At 41.6% G+C, this 20,840-nt stretch overlaps 3 protein-coding genes across 3 annotated transcripts; all 3 read left to right on the top strand.

The window, feature by feature from the left end:
• Nucleotides 1-7,466: 7,466 nt before the first annotated feature.
• LOC103718180 (UDP-glucose 6-dehydrogenase 5-like) lies at nt 7,467-10,608 on the top strand. Its single transcript, XM_008806883.6, has 2 exons — nt 7,467-7,747; nt 8,860-10,608. Exon 2 carries the CDS (start codon nt 8,880-8,882, stop codon nt 10,320-10,322), a length of 1,443 nt encoding a protein of 480 aa, XP_008805105.1. The 5' UTR covers nt 7,467-7,747; nt 8,860-8,879; the 3' UTR covers nt 10,323-10,608.
• Nucleotides 10,609-12,016: 1,408 nt separating this feature from the next.
• LOC103718197 (scopoletin glucosyltransferase-like) lies at nt 12,017-13,636 on the top strand. The gene has a single exon (XM_088711571.2). The coding sequence runs from the start codon at nt 12,017-12,019 to the stop codon at nt 13,571-13,573; it is 1,557 nt and encodes a 518-aa protein (XP_088567697.2). The 3' UTR covers nt 13,574-13,636.
• A 1,153-nt stretch (nt 13,637-14,789) lies between these two features.
• On the top strand, nt 14,790-17,164 carry LOC103718179 (uncharacterized). Its single transcript, XM_088711797.2, has 2 exons — nt 14,790-16,706; nt 16,926-17,164. Exon 1 carries the CDS (start codon nt 15,083-15,085, stop codon nt 16,571-16,573), a length of 1,491 nt encoding a protein of 496 aa, XP_088567923.2. The 5' UTR covers nt 14,790-15,082; the 3' UTR covers nt 16,574-16,706; nt 16,926-17,164.
• Nucleotides 17,165-20,840: the final 3,676 nt, after the last annotated feature.

Below are 20,840 nucleotides of genomic sequence, written 5' to 3'. Positions count from 1 at the left end.
CGGACTTCCACATACAATCCCTCTCTCTTCTTCAAAGTTAAGCCCCCCCTCTGACTTAGGCATCGGAGGGCCGGTGCCGGGGAGCCCGGCCACCGGTTTTCCTTGCAGGACTTGCACACCCCCCGCGGCGGAGGACGCAGCCAGCCGGCGCACCGCCGCCCGCCTCCTACAGCAGCGGAGCTCCTCCTTCCCCGACTTCACGGCGGCCCCCGGGTCCAAATTCCAGCAACAACAGATTTCCCATGTTCAAAGATCAAGTTTATGCTTGCTTCTTTCAAATGCCTTCTGCTTTGAGGATTCAGTATGATAATCTTAACTGTCAGATCTATAACACTTTGTAATTACCAAATTTGGGAATTATCGTCGCTGTATTTGATTTCTTATTGTTCCTGACAAAGTATGTGTCTGGACAAATGAGTTCGTTGTGCATAGTAATTCTAGGATTAAGAAGGAGTATGAGTATGCAGGAGTAGGCACAATGGAGAATGATAAAGTATTACACAATTTAGATGAGGGCCTCATGTTTATGTGTCTTCTTTTTATGTACACTGATATATTCTTCAATATCACTATTCCTTCAGGACTAAAAGTTTTGAGATCCTTGGACCGGCAACTTGGTCGGATATGGAAGTACACAGACATGTATTTTAAGTTCATCTTCGCACAACGAAGGCCCTGGGGCACGTTTTCATGCTTCATGCTGATTGCTTTCCAAGTAAGAACCTTTTGAGCTTCCTCCAAATCTTCGGCACAAGTTGTCGGCCGCTTGTTGCTTTATAGCCAGCGTAGTTTGTTTTGTTTCCTTTTTCCGGCCCTGTGATTTGCTTCAGCTTCTTGTTCTTCTTCATGTTCAGATGATTGAGCCATCTCGGGTCGGAGTAGAGTGACGAACCATTTTTAGCCGCATGCAGTGCGCCATTAAGCTGCTTTACCACAGCTCTGAACTCACAGGAGTCGTATAAATTGCTGCCACCTCCATTCCGGGGGCTTGACCTCCAGAATGGTGAAAGAGCCTGGCCGAGATGGCATGCGAGGGCCCTGAGCTCATGCCTGTCATAGAGTAAGCTACTGTTTCGATCTCGGATGCCTGGTGATTCGAGGGGGAGGAAGGTGGCAGGTGTTATTGGAGGTTGTTTGACCTCCCCTGGGGATGGTGACTCTTTTGAACTGGAAGGTGGCTGTTCCATTGGGAGGGAGGATGAAAAATCTTGTTGTTTCTTCTGTGATCATTAAGCCTTGTTTGGGTGGGGGAAGGTCTTTTAGAGATGATGATTCTGAGGAGGGAACATAGGATTCTACGTCATTACATTACGATATATTCCAAGACAAAAGAAAACAAAGTTATAGATTGGAATGACGAGCTCAATGATGAAATGCGTGTAAAACTATTGGTTTGTGAGAAATGAGTAGGTAATTTTTTAAGTTTAACGGCAATTGCAATTTGCAATGACATAGCTAAAGTTGTAATTCAAGTTTACGTCGCATTGTTGGGAGCAAAATGTTATATCATGCTAGGTGCTTGTGTGGACTCATGCACCCTCTTATCTAAGTTATTATGTGAGCCCACCTCTTGTGACTTGAACAAAGTTTTTGAGAAAGTTGATGTTTTGGTGCATGGATGGTGGCCACATTTGCAAAGCTATGAATCAGCTTTATGTGTTGCTATGTTGTGAATCATGCATAGCTATCATAAGCTTCTCACACCACCATGCCGACATGTATCTCTTGAATTGCACGAGAAATTAGCAATTGATTGCTCAAATTTTAGAGGATCCATGTTAAGAATGGGAGCCAACATAAGGCATATGGGTTGATGGCTGCATTTTTAGGAGAGGAACCTGCTTCCTCAAGTATCACTTCTTTCCCCACTATTCTTAATCTATATGATATAGCCATGTAATTCAACTAGTGTTAAAATAGTCCATGATCTCATTGCAACAGGTAGGAAGAATAACGAAACAAGAAAGAAAAAGAGAAAAGAACAAAATCACATAATGTTTGTATAGTTTGGTCTATTGACCTATATCTACGGGCAAAAACGATGCAAAAGCTTTACTATAAAGGAACAAAAAAAAACTAAAGCTTATAGTACAAAATTTTCTCACAAATCCTAACCCCCGAACACCCAATCTCTAGGACACTTCATTGCCCTCTTTTCTTAGGGTTACAAGAGATATATATAATAGAATAAATCGATTTAGACTCGATTAGCATCCTAACTCGATTTGGACATGATCTCTACAACTTGTAAACTCAAGACATACTCAACAAATCTAAAAACTAGCATATCATCCAATCAACCTGGGATGCAGTTAACCCGATGCTATACCAGATCTTACGTGTAGCGACTTACGTGCAAGGTCTTAGATAGGAATACAACTTTTCAAGCCAATGTGTAGTCTATTGCCTATTGACCTATTCCTAATTCTACAAGAAAATTTCAACGCAACGTACCAAAAAATTTATGCAACCCCCTTTCATGAGTGAAGAAATAATTATAGTCTCCGAGCTCTGCTTGAAGAGAGATTCCACACAAGCTGCCATATTTGTTAACCTAATCTGATTTTTGTACTGCAGTGCTTCATGAGACTACGAGTCTAATTTGGCGTGGGTGGTGTCTTCATGTATGGACTTGAAATTAAGGCACGTCCAGTGTACCGGGTATTTTTTTCGGCACCACGCCATGGAAAGCGGAGCAACTGTTGGGCTGACAAGTTTACCACGTCACTCGGCCACGACTAATTCTCTTCAAACCGAGCCCAATTTCAAAGAAGGTGGCTCCACGTGGCATTTCCATGGTACAGACTAGCCAAGTCAAAGCAATGAAGTGATAGATACGTGGACCAGATTGTCTCACGTCAGAGAAAAAAGTTTATAGTTACAAGTCGGTAGCGTAAGATTTCCTTGTTTGGCGAGTTTAGGCATCGCTGTCATTTTGGAAAAAAAAAAAATGATTTATTTATTTATTTATTTTCAAAATTTTTGATAATAGAAGCACATACAACAGTGACTACTGTTCTGTTTATTTCATAACAAAAATTAGAAAGATATATTTAGTAAGCTAAACATAGAAAAATTTTTTTGCAACACATTCTCTACGGTAGATGTTAGGCATGCAGTCATCGGTGATCATCGGATAGAGAATATGTAAGATTGAGAGGAAAGATAGTATGGAGCGGCATCGGAGGAGAGTCAAAGGAGATAGTAAGAGGAGAGAAGGGGGTGGGAGGAGGCAAGGTATTGGAGGACGAGAAGAATAGATCAGGTGGAAGAGGCAAGAGGGAGGAAAAAAGAAAGACATTTTTTAATGAAATGGATGGGGTCGAAGCCACTAGTAGTGGTCGTCGAGGATGGAAGAGAAAAAAATATATGAAAGAAACTGAAACTGAATTTGATTTTATAGCTCAAAAAGGTTATTTTAAAAAATAGTGGAAGTAAAAAAAAAATTACTTTTACTTTTTCCATAAATTGTGGAAGCTACTTTAAAAATAAAATAAGTGAATCAAACATTTTTTTTGTATTGGATTTCATATTTTTACTTTTAAAAATAAAAAAAATAAGAAGCAAAAGTTGTAAGGGTCCATACATGTATATATTTAGTTCTAACTGTGCATTGTGGAAATCTTAGGTACTTATATAGGATCAAAAAATTCAAATAACACTTTTAAACTAGGATTTTTAGGTGAGGTCCTGGATTGCTACAAATGGTATCAGAGTGGATCTGGCTCATGGTCCATGAGGGCTAGGGGATTCTGTAACATAGAGCCACTAGTTCATTTAGGTTGATCATAAGCTGATTATGATGTTTGTAACTGAATTTGAATGAGTTTAGACTCTTAGCTTGACGAGGATGTTAAGCTTAATTGGAAAGAATATATGAGAATCCATATGGGTGTATATTTAGTTTCACATCAGTTATGTATTGAGTAGATCTTGGGTACTTATGTAGGATTAAGAAATTCAAGTAATATTTTTGAACTAATTTTTTTAAATAAGATACTAGGTTGTTGAAAAAGTGATAAGACGTTACCTTTTACTCATTCAAAGGAAAGTGACATTGGCACTTAGAGAGCACTAGCTAAAGAAACCTTTCTAGCTTTTAAGTCTTTAATGGTGTATTCTTGACTTATACTTGCGCAAAGTTTGACGGGGTTTGGCTTGAGAAGTAGGGCCCTTTGAACCTAACCAATGGAAAAGCAGTAGATTCCCAGAGAGAACAATAAATTCAAGTATTGCATTGAGATATTTGAATATAATATCGTTGGATGCTGACGTATGAGGAAAACGGTCATATTTTCTCTTTTAACTTACTAAATAAAATCTTAATTGCTTAGTAAGAAATGCTAATTGACAAGCACATGTAGATGCAAAAGTATCAAGTGAGTTCGCAGTTCTTTATTGGTCCGGCATGGATCACATGGAGTTATTAAATATAACTTAAATGCAATCAAATTATTCTTCAAATAAGTAGCTCTGGAACTTTTATCTTTCAACATTGGCCTTTTAGACATAGAAATATGCTACACCTGAAATTGATTTATTTGATTACTTTTTTTAAAACTTTAGAATTAAAATATTCATTATACACCATTTTTGCCTAAAGTAGTTGTATTGAAGAACCATTTGTTGATTCCCACCAAAAGAAAAAAAATGTTTATCCAACATCACAATTATCAACGTCATACAGAAAGCTAAAAATGCCGTGTTTTTCTCAAGATGAATTTCAACGGTAGTATCAAGGAGGATGGTCGTTGCAGCATCGGTTTCATCATCAGGAATCAGTGGGCCAGGCTAGTAGCTGCCAAGGGTCGGCGCATTTTCGAATAGTCCATCACGATTGAGGAAGACTCTGCTATGGTGACTGAGGAAATCTTGGGGCCCAGGAGTACCGTTAGGGGGACGTGGTTGCTTCAAAATATTTACCGTTTGTTAGGCAAATATATTGAATTTTGGGTCACTCATGTCTTCAGAGAAGCCAATAGCGCTGCAGATTGGGTGGCATCCTATGTGGCTCATCACTGTGGAGATTTTATTTGGGAGACCCACGACTCTGTTTTGTCTCGCTTGTATTCTCTTCTATTGTATGACTCTTTAGGCTGTGTTCACACTAGGTGTAGGTGAGCTACCAATATAACCAAAAAAAAAAAGACCTCCATTAATTTTTATGCAAACAAAATTAAAGTATTTTACCTCTTGCAGTGGAGATATACCATATTGACGGTCATGCATGAATTTTCTCTAATAATAATTGTTGAATTTACGATGGTTAAATATAAAAAAGAAATTCATTCTAGATTTTTTTACATTCCCTTTATTTTCCAAAAAATTAAGCAGGGAGTTGTGTAGCACAAAAAAAAGGGTTGATACTGTAAATATTAGATCGCATATTGAATTTTATTTTTTTATAAGTAATTGTCCATTTTCGCTTATATATTCATGATTAACAAGAAATAGAGAAATTATTAGTTGTCGAACTAGTTCAACCAGGAAGCAACATATGTAATGGTATTTTTTTTATTTTTTATTTATATGTAATAACAATATGCACTGGGACGGATTTATCAGCCGATCTGGTCCGACTAATAATTTCTCCAATAATTGAAAGGAAGTGATAAAAGCTCTTACTTCGAGCTCGCCTCTCAACGAGCCACCACCTTTTCCTGTAAGCAGCCTAGAGGAGGAGACACTGAGGCTGAGCCCCACCAATCAAAAGAAAGTAAGGCAAATTAATATCCTCCTCTCCTTTCTCTTATTTATTCCAAGCCTAAATGCAATATTTGATGCAGTGTGCTTTACGTTTCCATCAAAACCATCGCTTTTCTGGGCCGGTTGGTGGCATTTCACCGACACAAATTTCTCAAGCTTCTTTTTTTTAGAAATCAGTTAAAAAAAAAAAAAAAGTTGTTGATCTCTTTAATCGCTTCCATCTCACTCCAAACTTTCTCTCTGGATTCGCCAGTCGCTATCCTTCCTCGGTCCACAAGCTTTCTCTTGTTTACTTTTACCAGAAATGGTAAAATCTCAATGATTTTTTAAACATAACGTTTGTGATTTATCGCCTTTAATCTGCTAAGAAGTAAAGGAAACCTTTTATGCCCATTAATCTTGGCTTGTTCATTTGAATTTTTTTATTATATAGTTTTTATGGCTCTATTTTTTTTAGTTTGTTTCTGATTTGTATATATGGTTAAACAGTTAAAGCTTAGATTTTTCCTGGGATTCTTTTGGTTGGAGCATGGATATTTTTGTGACATGGTTTGTTTTGTTTTATGCTATTATTAGAAGTATGTTGATGTGTGGAACTACATATTAATTTATTCTGAAAATTTAGAGTCTTTTTGTAGGCAAAACTTGGATCTTTGTGAATTTTATGAATTGGGTTATCTTGATATAATGTTGTAATTATTTTTTTTTCTCATGGCACTGAAGCACTGCTTGGGAAAGGAAGTATAATGTCATAATATTTAGAAAGATCTAAGCTTTTTGGATATGTAACGTTAAGACATCTCACATCCATGCATTAAAATATCTAGATCGAAGTTAAGAGTTTGACATAAGACTAAGACTATTAGTGGATTCAATTGACCTGCTTCCAATGTAAAAATGACCTAAAATTAATCCAGTTCAACCGGAATCAAAACTATTTGGATTAAGCTTGGCTTAAAAAAACATGACCTTTTTGAATATAGATTGTATTTAAATTATTATATTTCCAAGCCAAACCCCAGCCGACTCGAACCAATTGCAAACTAGCATAACATATACTTTTGATTCCTTCTTGAATATAAGGTTTTTTTAATATAATTAGTTAATAATTTATTTTGTTGATTATAACTATATGTTTTTTTTTGTGCTAGAGTGGATGTATCATACATGGCGGGTACAGATACACCCAAAAAAGTCAAAAGATAATACATACCGAGTGTTCCGAGTAAGTCCTCCTCTCCCAGCCAAAGGATCTTTCCAGAATGGTTAGCCACATAAGAGGCTACCCAATCTGCTGCTTCGTTGGCCTCACGATATACATACTTAGCCTGGATGACTATATAGTTATTAATCAAATTTTATACTATGCATATGATATAACCATATAATCTATTTATCGTTGATTCGATTTAATCCAAAAATTCGATGGATTGATAAAATTAAATATCAAACCTAATCGGATCTATTACTTTTTAACCAGATTCAAATATTGATTGGATTTTGGGTTTCCAATCCAACCCGATCAACTTGCAAAGCTACATAAGATTGACCATGGTACGTCCGTTGCAATATATACATGGTTCATTGGTTATGTTGGTTGCAATATATATATATATATATGGTTAGAATATTACAAATTTACAACCCTCATTAATGCAATAACTTTGTGCATCTTTAATCTAATCTTTAGAGGTTTTAGGCGATGTCGGTTAGCAAATAAAATCATATGTAAATGGAATGTCAAATTAAATAAAGAAGTCGTTACCTAAGTTGTTTGTCGTCATGATGGTTGGTATGCTTGGAAACGAACGCACGTTGTCCACCTTTTTCCGCAGCCAAAATTTATGTTCGGCAGCCCATCAAAGTGGCCCAGCCCAGCTGTAACCCCTCTGATCCCCTCTTCCTTTGAAGTATTTAAGGAGGTGCACCTCGCCCTCCTCCCCTCGACAAGCAATTCTCTCCTCTCTCCTCCCTCCCTCTCCCTCTCTCCCTCTCGCTCTCTCAATCCGTCTTCTAGTTTATCTTGGGAGCAATTCAGAAGGTAAGCTTCTGATCTGATCTAAAGTTGTGATTTTTATTGAAGGAAAACCCGAAGTTCTCATTTTTGGTAAGCCGTGTCTTTGCCATTAAATATATTGCCGCGTTGCGATCCAAATTAGGTTGTTGTAATCTGTAGTAGATCTGTAGGTTTTTGATGTAGATCTGATGGGTATAACCTAGTTTAAGGTTGTGATGTTGGTGAGAATTGCTTGACCGATGGGAGCCCACGGAACTCTAAATCTCATTTGGCTGAAATTTTTGTTACGAGGACGGATGATTCATGAATGGATCAATTTGTTGAGGATGTCAAGCTGATACCCAGATCTACTTACGTTTCAACCACTTGGTATGAATAAAGTTGTAAAATTTCACAGAAATGTGTGGTCTCAACCTCAGATCTGTTTGTTGATTTGGATGACATTTGTAATTTGATGGTACCGGATGAGCGTTTGATGGATTCTAGATCTATAAGTGTTTTGGCATCTTTTTCCTTTTTTTTTTCTGATGATTTGAGATACTGAAACACGAAATTGAAACAATATCAGCAAGAAATCAAACAGCCACAGGCTCTATGCCTATACAAGAATGTGTTTTTACTTCTTATATAAATGCAGGTTTGTGTGGTGATTCTTTGGATTTGATCAATGCGGTGTTCTTGTGGATTAATAAATATAAATCTTCCTCTGAACTAAAAGGTTAAACTTCTTTCTGTTAATGTGTTTATCTCTGCTCCCTGCCATGGTTTATTCTCTCTCTCTCTCTCTCTCTCTCAACTTTTCATTGCTTTAATATAAAATCTTACATAATGAGCAGCTTGTATTTTCTAAGTCTGATCCTTTTCTTGTGTCCATGAAGATTTTATAGTTGATTCAAATATTTAAGACTTTTGATGATTATAACTATGAAAGTTTAGACTTATTGGCTCGCATTGTAAAGAAGTGATTTTTCAGCAAATTGCTTGGCTGACCATTTCTTTTTTGTTTACCTTGATGTTTTGACATGAAAAAGAAATCTAAGATGTCGATCCCTGCTTAATTCTTGCATGCTGATCTTATTGTGATCCGACTACATTTGATTCTTTCTCTCTTGTTTGCTGTTCTTTAACTTGTTCAGGCTATTCATAAACGCCAAAGATGGTGAAGATCTGCTGCCTTGGAGCCGGCTATGTCGGCGGCCCAACCATGGCTGTAATTGCCCTCAAATGCCCATCCATTGAAGTGGTAGTTGTCGACATCTCCGTCACCCGCATCTCAGCATGGAACGGCGACCAGCTCCCAATCTATGAGCCGGGCCTCGATGATGTCGTCAAGCAGTGCAGGGGGAGGAACCTCTTCTTCAGCACCGACATCGAAAAGCATGTCTCTGAGGCCGACATCATCTTCGTCTCCGTGAACACGCCGACCAAAACCCGCGGCCTCGGAGCAGGCAAGGCCGCCGATCTCACCTACTGGGAGAGTGCAGCCCGCATGATCGCTGATGTTGCGAGGTCCGACAAGATCGTGGTCGAGAAATCCACAGTCCCCGTCAAGACCGCCGAGGCCATCGAGAAGATCTTAACCCACAACAGCAAAGGCATCGACTTTCAAATCCTCTCGAACCCAGAATTCCTCGCGGAGGGCACGGCAATCCAGGACCTATTCAACCCCGACCGAGTGCTCATCGGCGGCCGGGAGACGCCGGGAGGCCGGAAGGCAGTTCAAGCATTGAAGGATGTCTACGCCAACTGGGTGCCCGAGGATCGAATTCTAACCACCAATCTATGGTCTGCGGAGCTATCCAAGCTTGCAGCCAATGCCTTCTTGGCTCAGAGGATCTCGTCTGTGAATGCCATCTCAGCGCTCTGCGAGGCCACCGGAGCCAACGCGTCCGAGGTGGCCTACGCCGTGGGGAAGGATACAAGAATCGGGCCTAGATTCTTGAATTCCAGTGTCGGATTCGGAGGTTCCTGCTTCCAGAAGGATATCCTCAATCTAGTCTACATCTGTGAGTGCAACGGCCTCCCTGAGGTGGCCAACTACTGGAAGCAGGTCATCAAGATCAACGACTACCAGAAGAGCCGGTTTGTGAACCGAGTGGTGTCCTCCATGTTCAACACCGTCGCCGGGAAGAAGATTGCCGTGCTCGGGTTTGCATTCAAGAAGGACACCGGGGACACGAGGGAGACTCCCGCCATTGATGTCTGCAAGGGCCTCCTGGGCGACAAGGCCAGGATCAGCATCTACGACCCCCAGGTGACGGAGGACCAGATCCAGCGCGACCTCGCCATGAACAAGTTCGATTGGGACCACCCGGTCCACCTCCAACCGATGAGCCCGACGGCGGTGAAGCAGGTGACTGTCACCTGGGATGCATACGAGGCCACCAAGGGGGCGCATGGCGTCTGCATCCTGACCGAGTGGGACGAGTTCAAGTCGCTCGACTATAAGAAGATCTATGAGAGCATGCAGAAGCCAGCATTTGTATTTGATGGGCGCAATGTCGTGGATCCACAAAAGCTTAGGGAGATTGGCTTCATTGTTTACTCGATTGGGAAGCCGCTCGATCCATGGCTCAAGGACATGCCTGCTGTGGCTTGAATCGCAGCCATCTTCTCAGGAGAGAGAGGGGGGGGAGGAGATCGGTTGGAATTTTGAGGGATCGTCATTTTAGGCTGCCAAGATTGGATGGAGGATTCTTTATAATTGCTGTTCCTTTTGTTTCAGATTTGCTATTTCCTTCATGGTCTATTATTATTTCCAAATTATAGTTAGGCATCGCAGGGTCAAGATCTATGTTTACCCTGCTGCTTTTGATCTTATTATACATTATATGGAGTATTTTTCTGCTGCATTTAAGAAATAGAGATGAAATCTATTACTCTTCTCTGAGCTTCATTGGTTCAGGTAATTTGAGAGGCATGTGGAGACACATCAAAAAGAAAAGAAAAAAAAAAATTAAAAAGGGGGCAAATACAGAAAATAAGACAAGAAAGAAAAGAACATCTCTTCCTGACATTCACTAGAGGATTGTTGTGATTGATTCTATATGGCCTAAGTTGGCATGGGTTGTAAGAAGTTTCAATGTGGATATATGTATTGGAAAAATGTTTGCTACTTGCCTTATGGTCTTTTTCTTTCCACCATCGAGATTGTGCCAAGAATTAGTCATAGTATCTATATTTGTATTATTAAACAAAATAAATATAGATATAGATATACTAGTATCCATTCTAATTTCAGTTCTATTTACCGTAATTTAGAGTCACTTTATATTCAAGCCCTTCAATTATTGTGAATTGCTTATAGTTCGTAGAGTGTAACTGCAACCTTGGTAAAGTTGAGAGGGTCGAAAAGTAATTTTCTCTTTATTTTTTTTGGTCCTTAAGAAATATACGCTAGATGGTCCATATTATCATGCAACCAAGTACTTCAGAAATATATGCTAAAGGTTTATATTATTTCATAGCCAGATAAGGAGGCGTAGTATGCAATAACACTTTCAGGAATCCTACTGCCAATGAGCTGATTCTTATCAAAGAGAATTTGTAGTGGAGAGATAAAGAGAATTTTCCTTAAGAAAGATGGATGTGTCATCCATATATTGAAGGCATTATGAGTTCCCCATAATGTTGCTAGGACCTATGCCAAAGATGAGGTTTTTCATAAACAACAAGACCTAGGATTTTATCCAATACACTAGCGACGATAATGAGTAGGAGTAGGGAAAGGGGCCTTGTGATTACATTTTGACAGTTCTTTTTAATTTACTGTTATTTTTATTCTTAAAATGATCCTTGTGATTTCTAGAGAAATACAAGGCTGAATGATTTTTATTTTAAAAGACAGCAATTACCTAATGATAAAACATCACTTGTAACTCTTGTTTGCCTTCAGAGGGATTTAGATTTGTCACCAAGCAGTCAATTAATGAAACAACCATGCCTCCACACACCTTCAAACTCAAGTGTCAGTCCTAGACTACTCAAATGGCAAGCCAAGATTCTCATGCAACTTAACAAGAGAAAGAACAAACCCAGAGAGATTGAATTCCACACAGAAGGCATGAATCCTTCTGAAGAGCTCCACTTTTCTTAATCACACCATGATCACCTTCCTTGTTTCAAGCAAGAAAGCAATCCTTCTTTCCAACCACCACTTCCTCTCCTCTCCAGTCTCCACCATTCCCCGCCAAAACTCCCAACTGAAACAATCTCTCCTCCGTTTCAACCACTGCGCTCTATTTATAGCTTCACACCTCTCCACCCAAAGCTCCAAGCTTTCTCCCAGCGGCCATGGCGGACTCCTCCTCCATAGACAAAGGAGGCGCCTTTCCTCACGTTCTACGTATTTACTTCATCCCCTTCCCCTCCCCGGGCCACATCATCCCCATGGTTGACATCGCCAAGCTCTTCGCCGAGCGCGGCGCCGACGCCGTCGTCGTCCTTACCCCCCTCAATGCCGCCCGCTTCGGCGGTACCGTCGCTCGCGCCGCCGCCGCCGGCCACCGCATCTGCCTTCACGTCCTCGCATTCCCATCCGCCGCCGGCCTCCCCGACGGCTGCGAGAGCACCGACGCCCTCCCCTCCCGCTCCGTCTCCGGCCTCTTCGCCCGCGCCCTCGACCTCCTCCAAGACCCCTTCCAACGCCTCGTCCGCGACTGCCGCCCGGACGCCGTTGTCTCCGACGTCTTCCTCCCCTGGACCGCCACCGCCGCGGCGGAGCTCGGCATCCCCCGGTACGCGTTCACCGGGACCGGCTGCTTCGCTCTCTCGGTGGAGCGGAGCCTCCACGTGAACCGGCCCCAGGACCGGGCTTCCTCCAACTCCGATCCGTTCCTCGTCCCTGGTCTCCCAGACCGGGTTTATCTGACCCGGTCCAGGCTGGCCGAGGCGACCCTCCCCGATTCGACGGCCCAGGAGTTCCTGGATCGGGCCCGGACGGCGGATCGGAGCACCGCCGGGTGGGTGGTGAACACCTTCCCGGAGCTCGAGCCAGGGTATTTGGAGCACTACGAGAGGGAGACGGGGAAGCGTGTCTTCGCCGTAGGCCCCGTTTCTCTATGCAACCGGGCGGCGGTGGACGCGGCAGAGCGGGGGCGGGGGGCGGCGGCGGCGGTGGACGCGGCACGGATCTTGACGTGGCTGGACTCGAAGCCAGCCGGATCGGTGATCTACGTGTGCTTCGGGAGCTTGTGCCGGTTCCCGGTGGCCCAGATGAAGGAGATCGGGATGGGGCTGGAGGAGTCCAGAGTTCCGTTCCTGTGGGCGATCGGAGGGGCGGCGCCGACGATGGAGGAGGCGGCGGAGCTGGACAAGTGGGTGGAGGGGATGGAGGGGAGGGTGGGGGAGAGGGGGATGGTAGTGAGGGGGTGGGCGGCGCAGGTGGTGGCGTTGGGGCACGCGGCGGTGGGGGGGTTCATGACGCACTGCGGGTGGGGGGCGGCGGTGGAAGCGGCAGCTGCGGGTGTGCCAGCGCTGACGTGGCCGCTGTTCGCGGAGCAGTTCTACAACGAGGCGTTGGTGGTGGGAGTGGTGGGGACGGGGGCGGCGGTTGGGGCAGCGGAGGGATTTGTGTGGGGGGAGGAGGAGAAAGCCGGGGTGGTGGTCGGAAAAGCGCGGATCGCCACGAGGGTGGCGTGGCTGATGGGAGGCGCTGCCAGCGGCGGAAGCAGCCGGGAGGAGGCGGAGGGAATCCGGCGGCGGGCGAGGGAGATAGGGGACAAGGCACGGCGCGCGGTGGCGGCAGGCGGGTCATCGTACCTCGCCGTCGGGCACATGATGGAAGATATTCGGCGGTGGAACCGCCAGAGCGCAGCGGCTGGGAGCCACGACGGAGATCGTGGGGATTAGTTACGGAGGGATTCCGGTGATATCGAATTTGCGGAAATCTTTTCCAGCAGCCCGGCGGCTGAAGTTGACTAAGTTGAACATTCATGGTAACACTTCATTAAAGATGGTTAAAATAAAAAAATAAATAAAAGGGAATGAGAAAGAAAAATAAAGAAAAAAAAGCTGAATTACTATATCAATAACTTATAAATAATGAGAAATAAAATAAATAAGAAATAGCGTGTTAACTGGATACAGCCGAAGAAGTCCCATCTTATTTCAGTATGCTGTGCTAATTGATAATTTTATATTCCGAAGAAATAGAACACATATGGTTATGTTCATAAGGGGTGTATTTTAACTGTATAAACGTTGATTTGCCACGTGAATGCTATTCATACATCAAAATTATTGGGTGACTTTTAAGTTGAAACAAAACATGCTAAATCTAGGTTTTATAATTAGCATGCTCGAAGTTTTAAGTTGCCAAGCACAATATTTTTATGGTCATAATCCAAATAGTTCTGCAAAATACATGTGGCATCAACCTAATAGTTCCTAATTCCTTATTTTTCTTCCAACCAAGCCTTCCCTCCTTCCTCTCTTAATTTCCATGGACTGGCACCCCCCATCCCTCCATCAATGCATCTCAGGCCGCTCCTCCTACATCTCAGCTCCCAAGAAGTCGAAATTATCCCATGAGAGAGAAAGGGAGGAGGAAGACAGGAAGAAGAGAGAAAGATGTGTGCTTGGTCCATTATGAATAATTTCTCCTCTATTATGAATAAACCTCGCATTTGAGCCAGGTTTTAGTCTCTGATTATGTTGGCAGGTCCTACACTAGAGTAGGGTGAGCAGCCGCTGTACCAAAAAAACCCATGGATTAGGATCAGCCAGGACCTAACTCCCAAAAACCCAAATACCCCGCGTGGCACCTAACAATGCAGTTACAAAACCATTTGCTGTTTGCTGCTCTGGACTGAATAACGGATCTCTCCCAAGCCCCAACTCTCCACCCCACGACGGCAGGACAAGGAATGGCGAGGGAGGCAGCGAGGCTGAAGGGATGCCCACCATCCAAGGGACACCAGAAGGGCCACGTGGCATGATCAAAGGCCGTCTGATCATCCGGCCGAGGATCTCAGTTGAGTACACGTGCTCCCACCCCCCCTCCCTTTCTCCTTCCAACTTTGCTTCCATGCATGGATTTCTCCTCCCAAAAGACACCAAATAAAACAATACAAACAATGGGAATTAGAGTACCACCACCCTCCCTCCCCTTCCCCACAGCCTAAAAATCGCACCTTACCTCTCTTCTCACCCGCTACAAGAAGAATGGCGTGATTCGAAGCAGGGCAGAGTTGGTGATCAGATCCAAACTAGCGATGAAATCTACAATCGTTTCTCCTCAGATCAATCCAGAGATCAGGATTTCATAGATCTAATTGGATTTTTCTCTCACTTGGATCTCTTTAATTGGTTTTCTGGATCAAAAATCTCTTCTTGCTAGCTCCCCTGTTTCTAGAGGAGATGGAGAGAGATCGGAAGCTAAAGCATTGCTGCAAGATTTGTGGGAAGAGCTTCCCCTATGGGAGATCTTTGGGAGGCCACATGAGGTCCCACTTAGCATTGAACTCCTCCACCGAGGTCGAGGCAAGGCTGCAGAGCAGCAGGAGCTCCATTTGGGTCGAAGCTGGCTATGACCTGAGGGAGAACCCCAAGAAGACTTGGAGGCTATGGGACTCGGGCAGCCATGGCAGCCAGGGCTCCCCGAGGCATGACAAGCTCTGCAGGAAGTGTGGGAAAGGTTTCCTCTCTTGGAAGTCTCTCTTTGGGCATATGAGGTGCCATCCAGATAAGTCTCACCACAATTTGGAGGAGGGAAAGCAAGAGCAAGAACTGGAGGAGCAGCAGAAGTCATGGAGTGGTGCACGAGGCCAATCCGTCAATGAGGTGATGATTCCGAGAAGGAGAAGAAGATCGAGACGAGTGGCTTCGATCTCAGCCTCATCGACTCCGGTGTTGGAGCTTGAGAAGGAGCAGGAGGATGTTGCACGAAGCCTCATGATGCTGTCGAGGGACACTAGTTTTTGGAGTGGCATTAGCTCAGCTGCCGAGTCCGATAAGAATTCAGTGGTATTGGAGAATTTGAGCTCTGAGAGAGATGAGATTGGGAAGGGAAAGAAGAGATCTGAATTCATTTCTTCAAGAAATGGGAATAGGAGAGATGGGCTAAAGAAGGTGGAATCTGATGTTTCTTATGATGATGGCTTTGTTAAGGATGAAAAGTTCAAGAAGCCAAAGGCCTATGCTTCGGATATCGATGAATTCGAGTACTCCAATGAGGCATCAAGAAAAGGCTCTCTCAAGAAGAAGGATCTGAATTATTGTCTTGCTAAATTGGAGAAGAAGACTGGATTTGATCAGTTGCACTCTGGAGTCGGGAAGTATAGCAAATCAGGATCAAGGTCCGAGTTTGATGTTTCCAAAGATGATTTCAGTAAGGTTTCTATGAAAAGAGGCCGATATGAATGTACTGCATGCAACAAGTTCTTTCCTTCTTACCAAGCTCTTGGAGGTCACCGAGCTAGCCACAAGAGGATGAAGGTCTTGTTTGCATCAAGGATTGAAGCCAGCAATAACAGCTTGGAGATAGATGCTTCTATTAAGCCAGCACGGTTGGAAGAATTGGTCGAAAAGAAGGTTGGCCTCGATACTAGCTCTGAAGCATCAAAGAAGGTCAAGAGTCATGAATGCCCAATCTGTCGCAAAGTTTTCTCATCAAGCCAATCTTTGAGGGGTCACAGGAAGTCCCACTTGGTTGCCAGCTCCGATGGTGGAGGCCTCACTCATCAGACTATTGTAATTCAGCAGCAACCCCTGGGGATGCCGTTTGATCTCAACCTCCCAACTCCCACCAATGAAGGTTCTAGTAATACCAATGGGAATCTCAAGTTCAGGTCTTGGTGGGTTGGAAGAAACCACGAGCACGGGCCGCTTTGTGGCCTGATCTCCAATTGATGAAGAAGATGCAGAGAGTTTATACTGTATACATTCATCAGATAATTGTTGCAGTTATATTCAATTCATTCTCTTGGATATGCTTGCAAGGCCATGGCTGCATTTATCCTTTACAGCTCCAAATGTTGAAGTGGTAAGTTCCCTTTTCCCTTCCTGATTGAAGAATCCAAATCTCTGAGAATTTTCAATAATTTTTGTTTCATTTTCTATAGACTCAGAATAAATCGTTGTTGAGTTACTAATGATTGATGAGCCAACTGAAGTGCTGAAAGAGCAGGCTGCTTTTTTTTTTTTTTGCGGCAATTGAGATTACTTCGATGTTATAACACATTCCTTTTCTTTTTTCCTTCAGTATGCTGATAGTCCTCAAAGTCTCATTGGTATCATTTTGGGCAATCATGGTTCATAACTAATGGCCTAATGGAAGTGTTAGACGAGCTGAATGCCACTTGAGATCTTCTGTTCTTGTCTTCTGTTTCTCACATCCTCATCGGACTTTCTTTCCTTTTCCACTTCTTCTTTTTTTAAAAAACTTTTGATTTGAAATGTTTTGAAGAAGTCAGCAAGCAATACACCTTTATTTTCTGTTAACTTTTGAGCTGTTATGATGATTTTCTTAACTAACCCCCTTTCTGAATTCAGTAACTCCAGTGACTTGGAGCAACCTGAAGTCTTATGAAGAAAAAAATTTAGGATCTTCTCTTAGGATATTGCTTTGCCTCTTCTGGATCAAATGTAAATAATGTTTAAGACTGACCTGAGAAGTCAGTGCTTAAAAGCAGTTGGTAACTTGGGCAATACTTTATAGTCTTTGTGATCTCATTTACTAATATTCTTTTTTTTTGGATAAGTTTTCACCTTCATTTGTGACCACTCTTGGGTTTCATGAAGCAAAAGAGAAAAAAGAGAAGGAGCATGCCAAGAAACACCTTAAGTACATTTACGGTTACTTGATATTATATTTGTTACTCTTAAATTAAACATTTTTATTTAGTGGCTGGACTAATAACACTAGGGTATTTTAGCTCTTTGCTTGCTTGGATTTGTGTGACATTAAATAATAAATTCCAGGGTGTAGGTGAAACTGTGGGAAAATATAGAAGCATGCCAACCAACTGCCTTCAACTAATAAACCATGAACTGACCTGGGTTCATGGATGCTGCAAGCTAGGTTAGAAATGATTGGTTGTTCATCTGTCTACCATAACATATGACAACCTATCTCATTCACCCATGTTGGTGTCCTTTCTTGCTTTAGACAAATAGGATGGTACTTATTATCTATGTTGTGAAAGGTTATTCTCATGCTCTCTCTTCCCTCTCTAGAGTCTGGAGTCCAGACAGCCCATCATCCTTGTGTTGCTCATGCCTTTTCTTGCCTACTTTTCTTAGACTTGTTGGATTCTTTATGAGGAGACCTCTCTCTCACTCCTGCTTTCCTCTCTCATACGAAAACATGCGCATATGATATCTACACATCAAAGTTTAATTTATAAGATTCTACCAAAAAAATAGCAGTAGTAGTTCTTTTTCACAAACAGTCTGATCCATCTGGTTGTCTAACAGAGATTACTCTAGAACCATGTAAGATAAACCAACAAAGACCGAAATTTAGGGACCATGTTGAATAATATTACACACTGCACATAGTTTGGTTAGTCAATGAATATATTATAGGCAGTTTAAGAAGGTCTTTTAATAGTTTGAAGTAAACAAATGTTTTTCCATCAAAAAAATAAAGAAACCAAATGTTTAGTTTTCGATTATATATTATGATTAAAGCAATGCATCAGATAGAGAGCTTATATTCTTCTTACTAACGAGAATACCAAATATTTTATACAAGGACAATTCCTGTACTACTCTACACTTTTGAGTGCAGTGGATGTCTTTATCAATCAGGCCAATAGCTTCCCAACTTGATTTGCTTCTCTCAACCTACAGAAACCTCCACAGTCTAGTGTTTAACTATACTTGGATAAGTTCAGACAACAGATATTGTTTGGTAATGCATGGTATAGCTCGTTCTGCACTTCTCTATCATCGCTTTCTTTGATTCTTTCATGTGGATTCGATGTCGCATTAGAGGAATATTTTCTATGACTGAATGCTCATGTAAAGCATGCGAGCCATTCCTGACATGATCAATGAAAAGAAAATGCTAAGTCAGTCGTTTCAATTCGAAAGCATATCAACAGCGAATGCTTTATAATCCAAAAAGTGGATTTACCTCCACTTGTGAGAAGCACTAAATTTGTGGATAGATTATAGGAAATTTTGAACATAGCATTGGTAAAGCAGCATGTAACTTGGTTCTGTGCTGATATGTGATTAAAGGCCTGCATCTAATACTGAGTAACCATAATATAGCTAAAGCTTACTTGTATTTAGATCTCGAAAAACAAACCCAGGTTATATGTTCTGTATTACTAGAGATATAAAAATTTATCATCCAAGAAAGACCTTGGTTTAGGCCTTTTCTAAGCTTAAGTAGATAACCATCTCTAAATTAGGTAACCATCTCTGAGTTAGGCCTTTTCTCCAACATTCGAGCTAGAACTATTCGTTGCTAGAGGTGCAGCATGTGATTTTATCTGAGGAAGCTTGCTCAATGATGCAGCCAAATTAATTTTTTTGGTCAATTATGGCCAAATTATTTTTTTGATCAGTTGTCCTTAGCCCAAGCATTGCATTGATGAGAGAAAGTTGGGCTTACATGTGATAAAATGCAACCCGGCGCAGCACTGACATTGCTTGGTGTGCCTCAGAATCATGGTAGCAGACAATAGTTTTACTCAGATATCATCACAAAGAGAACAAAAGAACTGCTAAATGCAAGAAAAACTTAAAATACAAAAGTGGATATATCATCTTTGGAGACTTTTTTACATAGGGATCATCGATATCAATATGATATAAGGTTGATATCATCAATGATCAATTAAATTTATTGCATCAATGCCTATAGTTGGCCAACTCTGATTTCAGGTTTAGAATTTTTGATCACAAGCTAGGCCCCACAGCCCAACTTTGCTTTCGCCTGAGGTCATTGAGTTTGAGAAAGAAGGGTATAAGTGGTTGCATGGGCAAGGAATCTCAGGATGCTTTACCTTCCGGTTGATGTATTAGTGCCCAGAGATTGGTCCACTTGGTTCTTGTTGGCTTGGGGTGAGATAATTGCGAAAAGCATGAGTCTTCGGGTCCACGAAAAACAGTGGAAAAAAAAAAAGAAAAAACAAGAAAGAAGAGAAAAATGCGCTACTTTGTCGGATGATCAGTTGGTTGATTTTATCTAGATTTGGCTGAAATTTCAGTATCTAAATTTTTATTGATTATTTCAAGCATCAACACTTGGTAAAATCCACTCTCTATTTTATTATTTATTGTTGAAATCCATTTTAATATTCTTATTATGGAAGCCAATATTAAATCTTGTTGATATTTGTGCAGCTTCTAGTTGAACTAGAGGGGATCAATTATAATTCCATTATTCTAAATAGTAAAAGTTTTTGGCTAATTAGGTCCCGCAGTTTTTACCTTCGATGTGAAGGATTTTCAACGTTAAAAAAATTATGTTTCCTCTTGTGTATGGATTGCTTGATTATTTTGCTTGTTAATTGCTTCAGTGGATTCTAGAGATTATTATTATTTGGTGAGTGATATCCCATTTAATTACATAAGAGGGAAAAAATTTTTATGACGCCATTATTTCTTGATTGCATTTTTTTCAATAGTTCTGTCAAAGTATATATCCAAAACTTGGATCGGGGAAATACATGATCAGATTAAAATACATGTTCGAAGATTTTGCGTTGCAGAGTGTACCATTGTGGTAGAAGAATTGTTCATTAGGAGAGCATAAAAATCACCAAGTAACTCGAAACTGCACAACTTTGTTCCTTTGAAATTAAAACCAGTGTAATTTGTTAGTGGGCATGAACTCGTGCAACGCATGTTAATTTATTGGAGGAGGAGAGGAAGCTCCACCAGCTTCATCAAGAAAATGAGGAAAGTGAGGCATAGGGTGTGGAATTGAGAACAACATTAAGCTGAAAGAAAGGAAAGAGAAAGAGGAGTGACCAAGCCTATTGGCTTGTGTTTTGATGGTTTTGGACTCTTAGGCTCAAAAGTATGAATTATTTTTGCCTTGTAATCTTGGACTCATCATATTTTGACCTTGAGAACCTTCCCTTTTTTTTTTAATGTTAGTAAACTATAATTCATTAAACCATTTTAGAGTAGAGATATCTATGAGAATCAGAAAATA

This window comes from Phoenix dactylifera, chromosome 15, assembly GCF_051530095.1.
Source record: "Phoenix dactylifera cultivar Ajwa chromosome 15, Ajwa_hap1_PhDact_Kaust_v1.1, whole genome shotgun sequence".
Taxonomy (NCBI): domain Eukaryota; kingdom Viridiplantae; phylum Streptophyta; class Magnoliopsida; order Arecales; family Arecaceae; genus Phoenix; species Phoenix dactylifera.
Note: the sequence above shows the minus strand (reverse complement) of the source record. Positions and strands in the feature narration are given on the sequence as shown.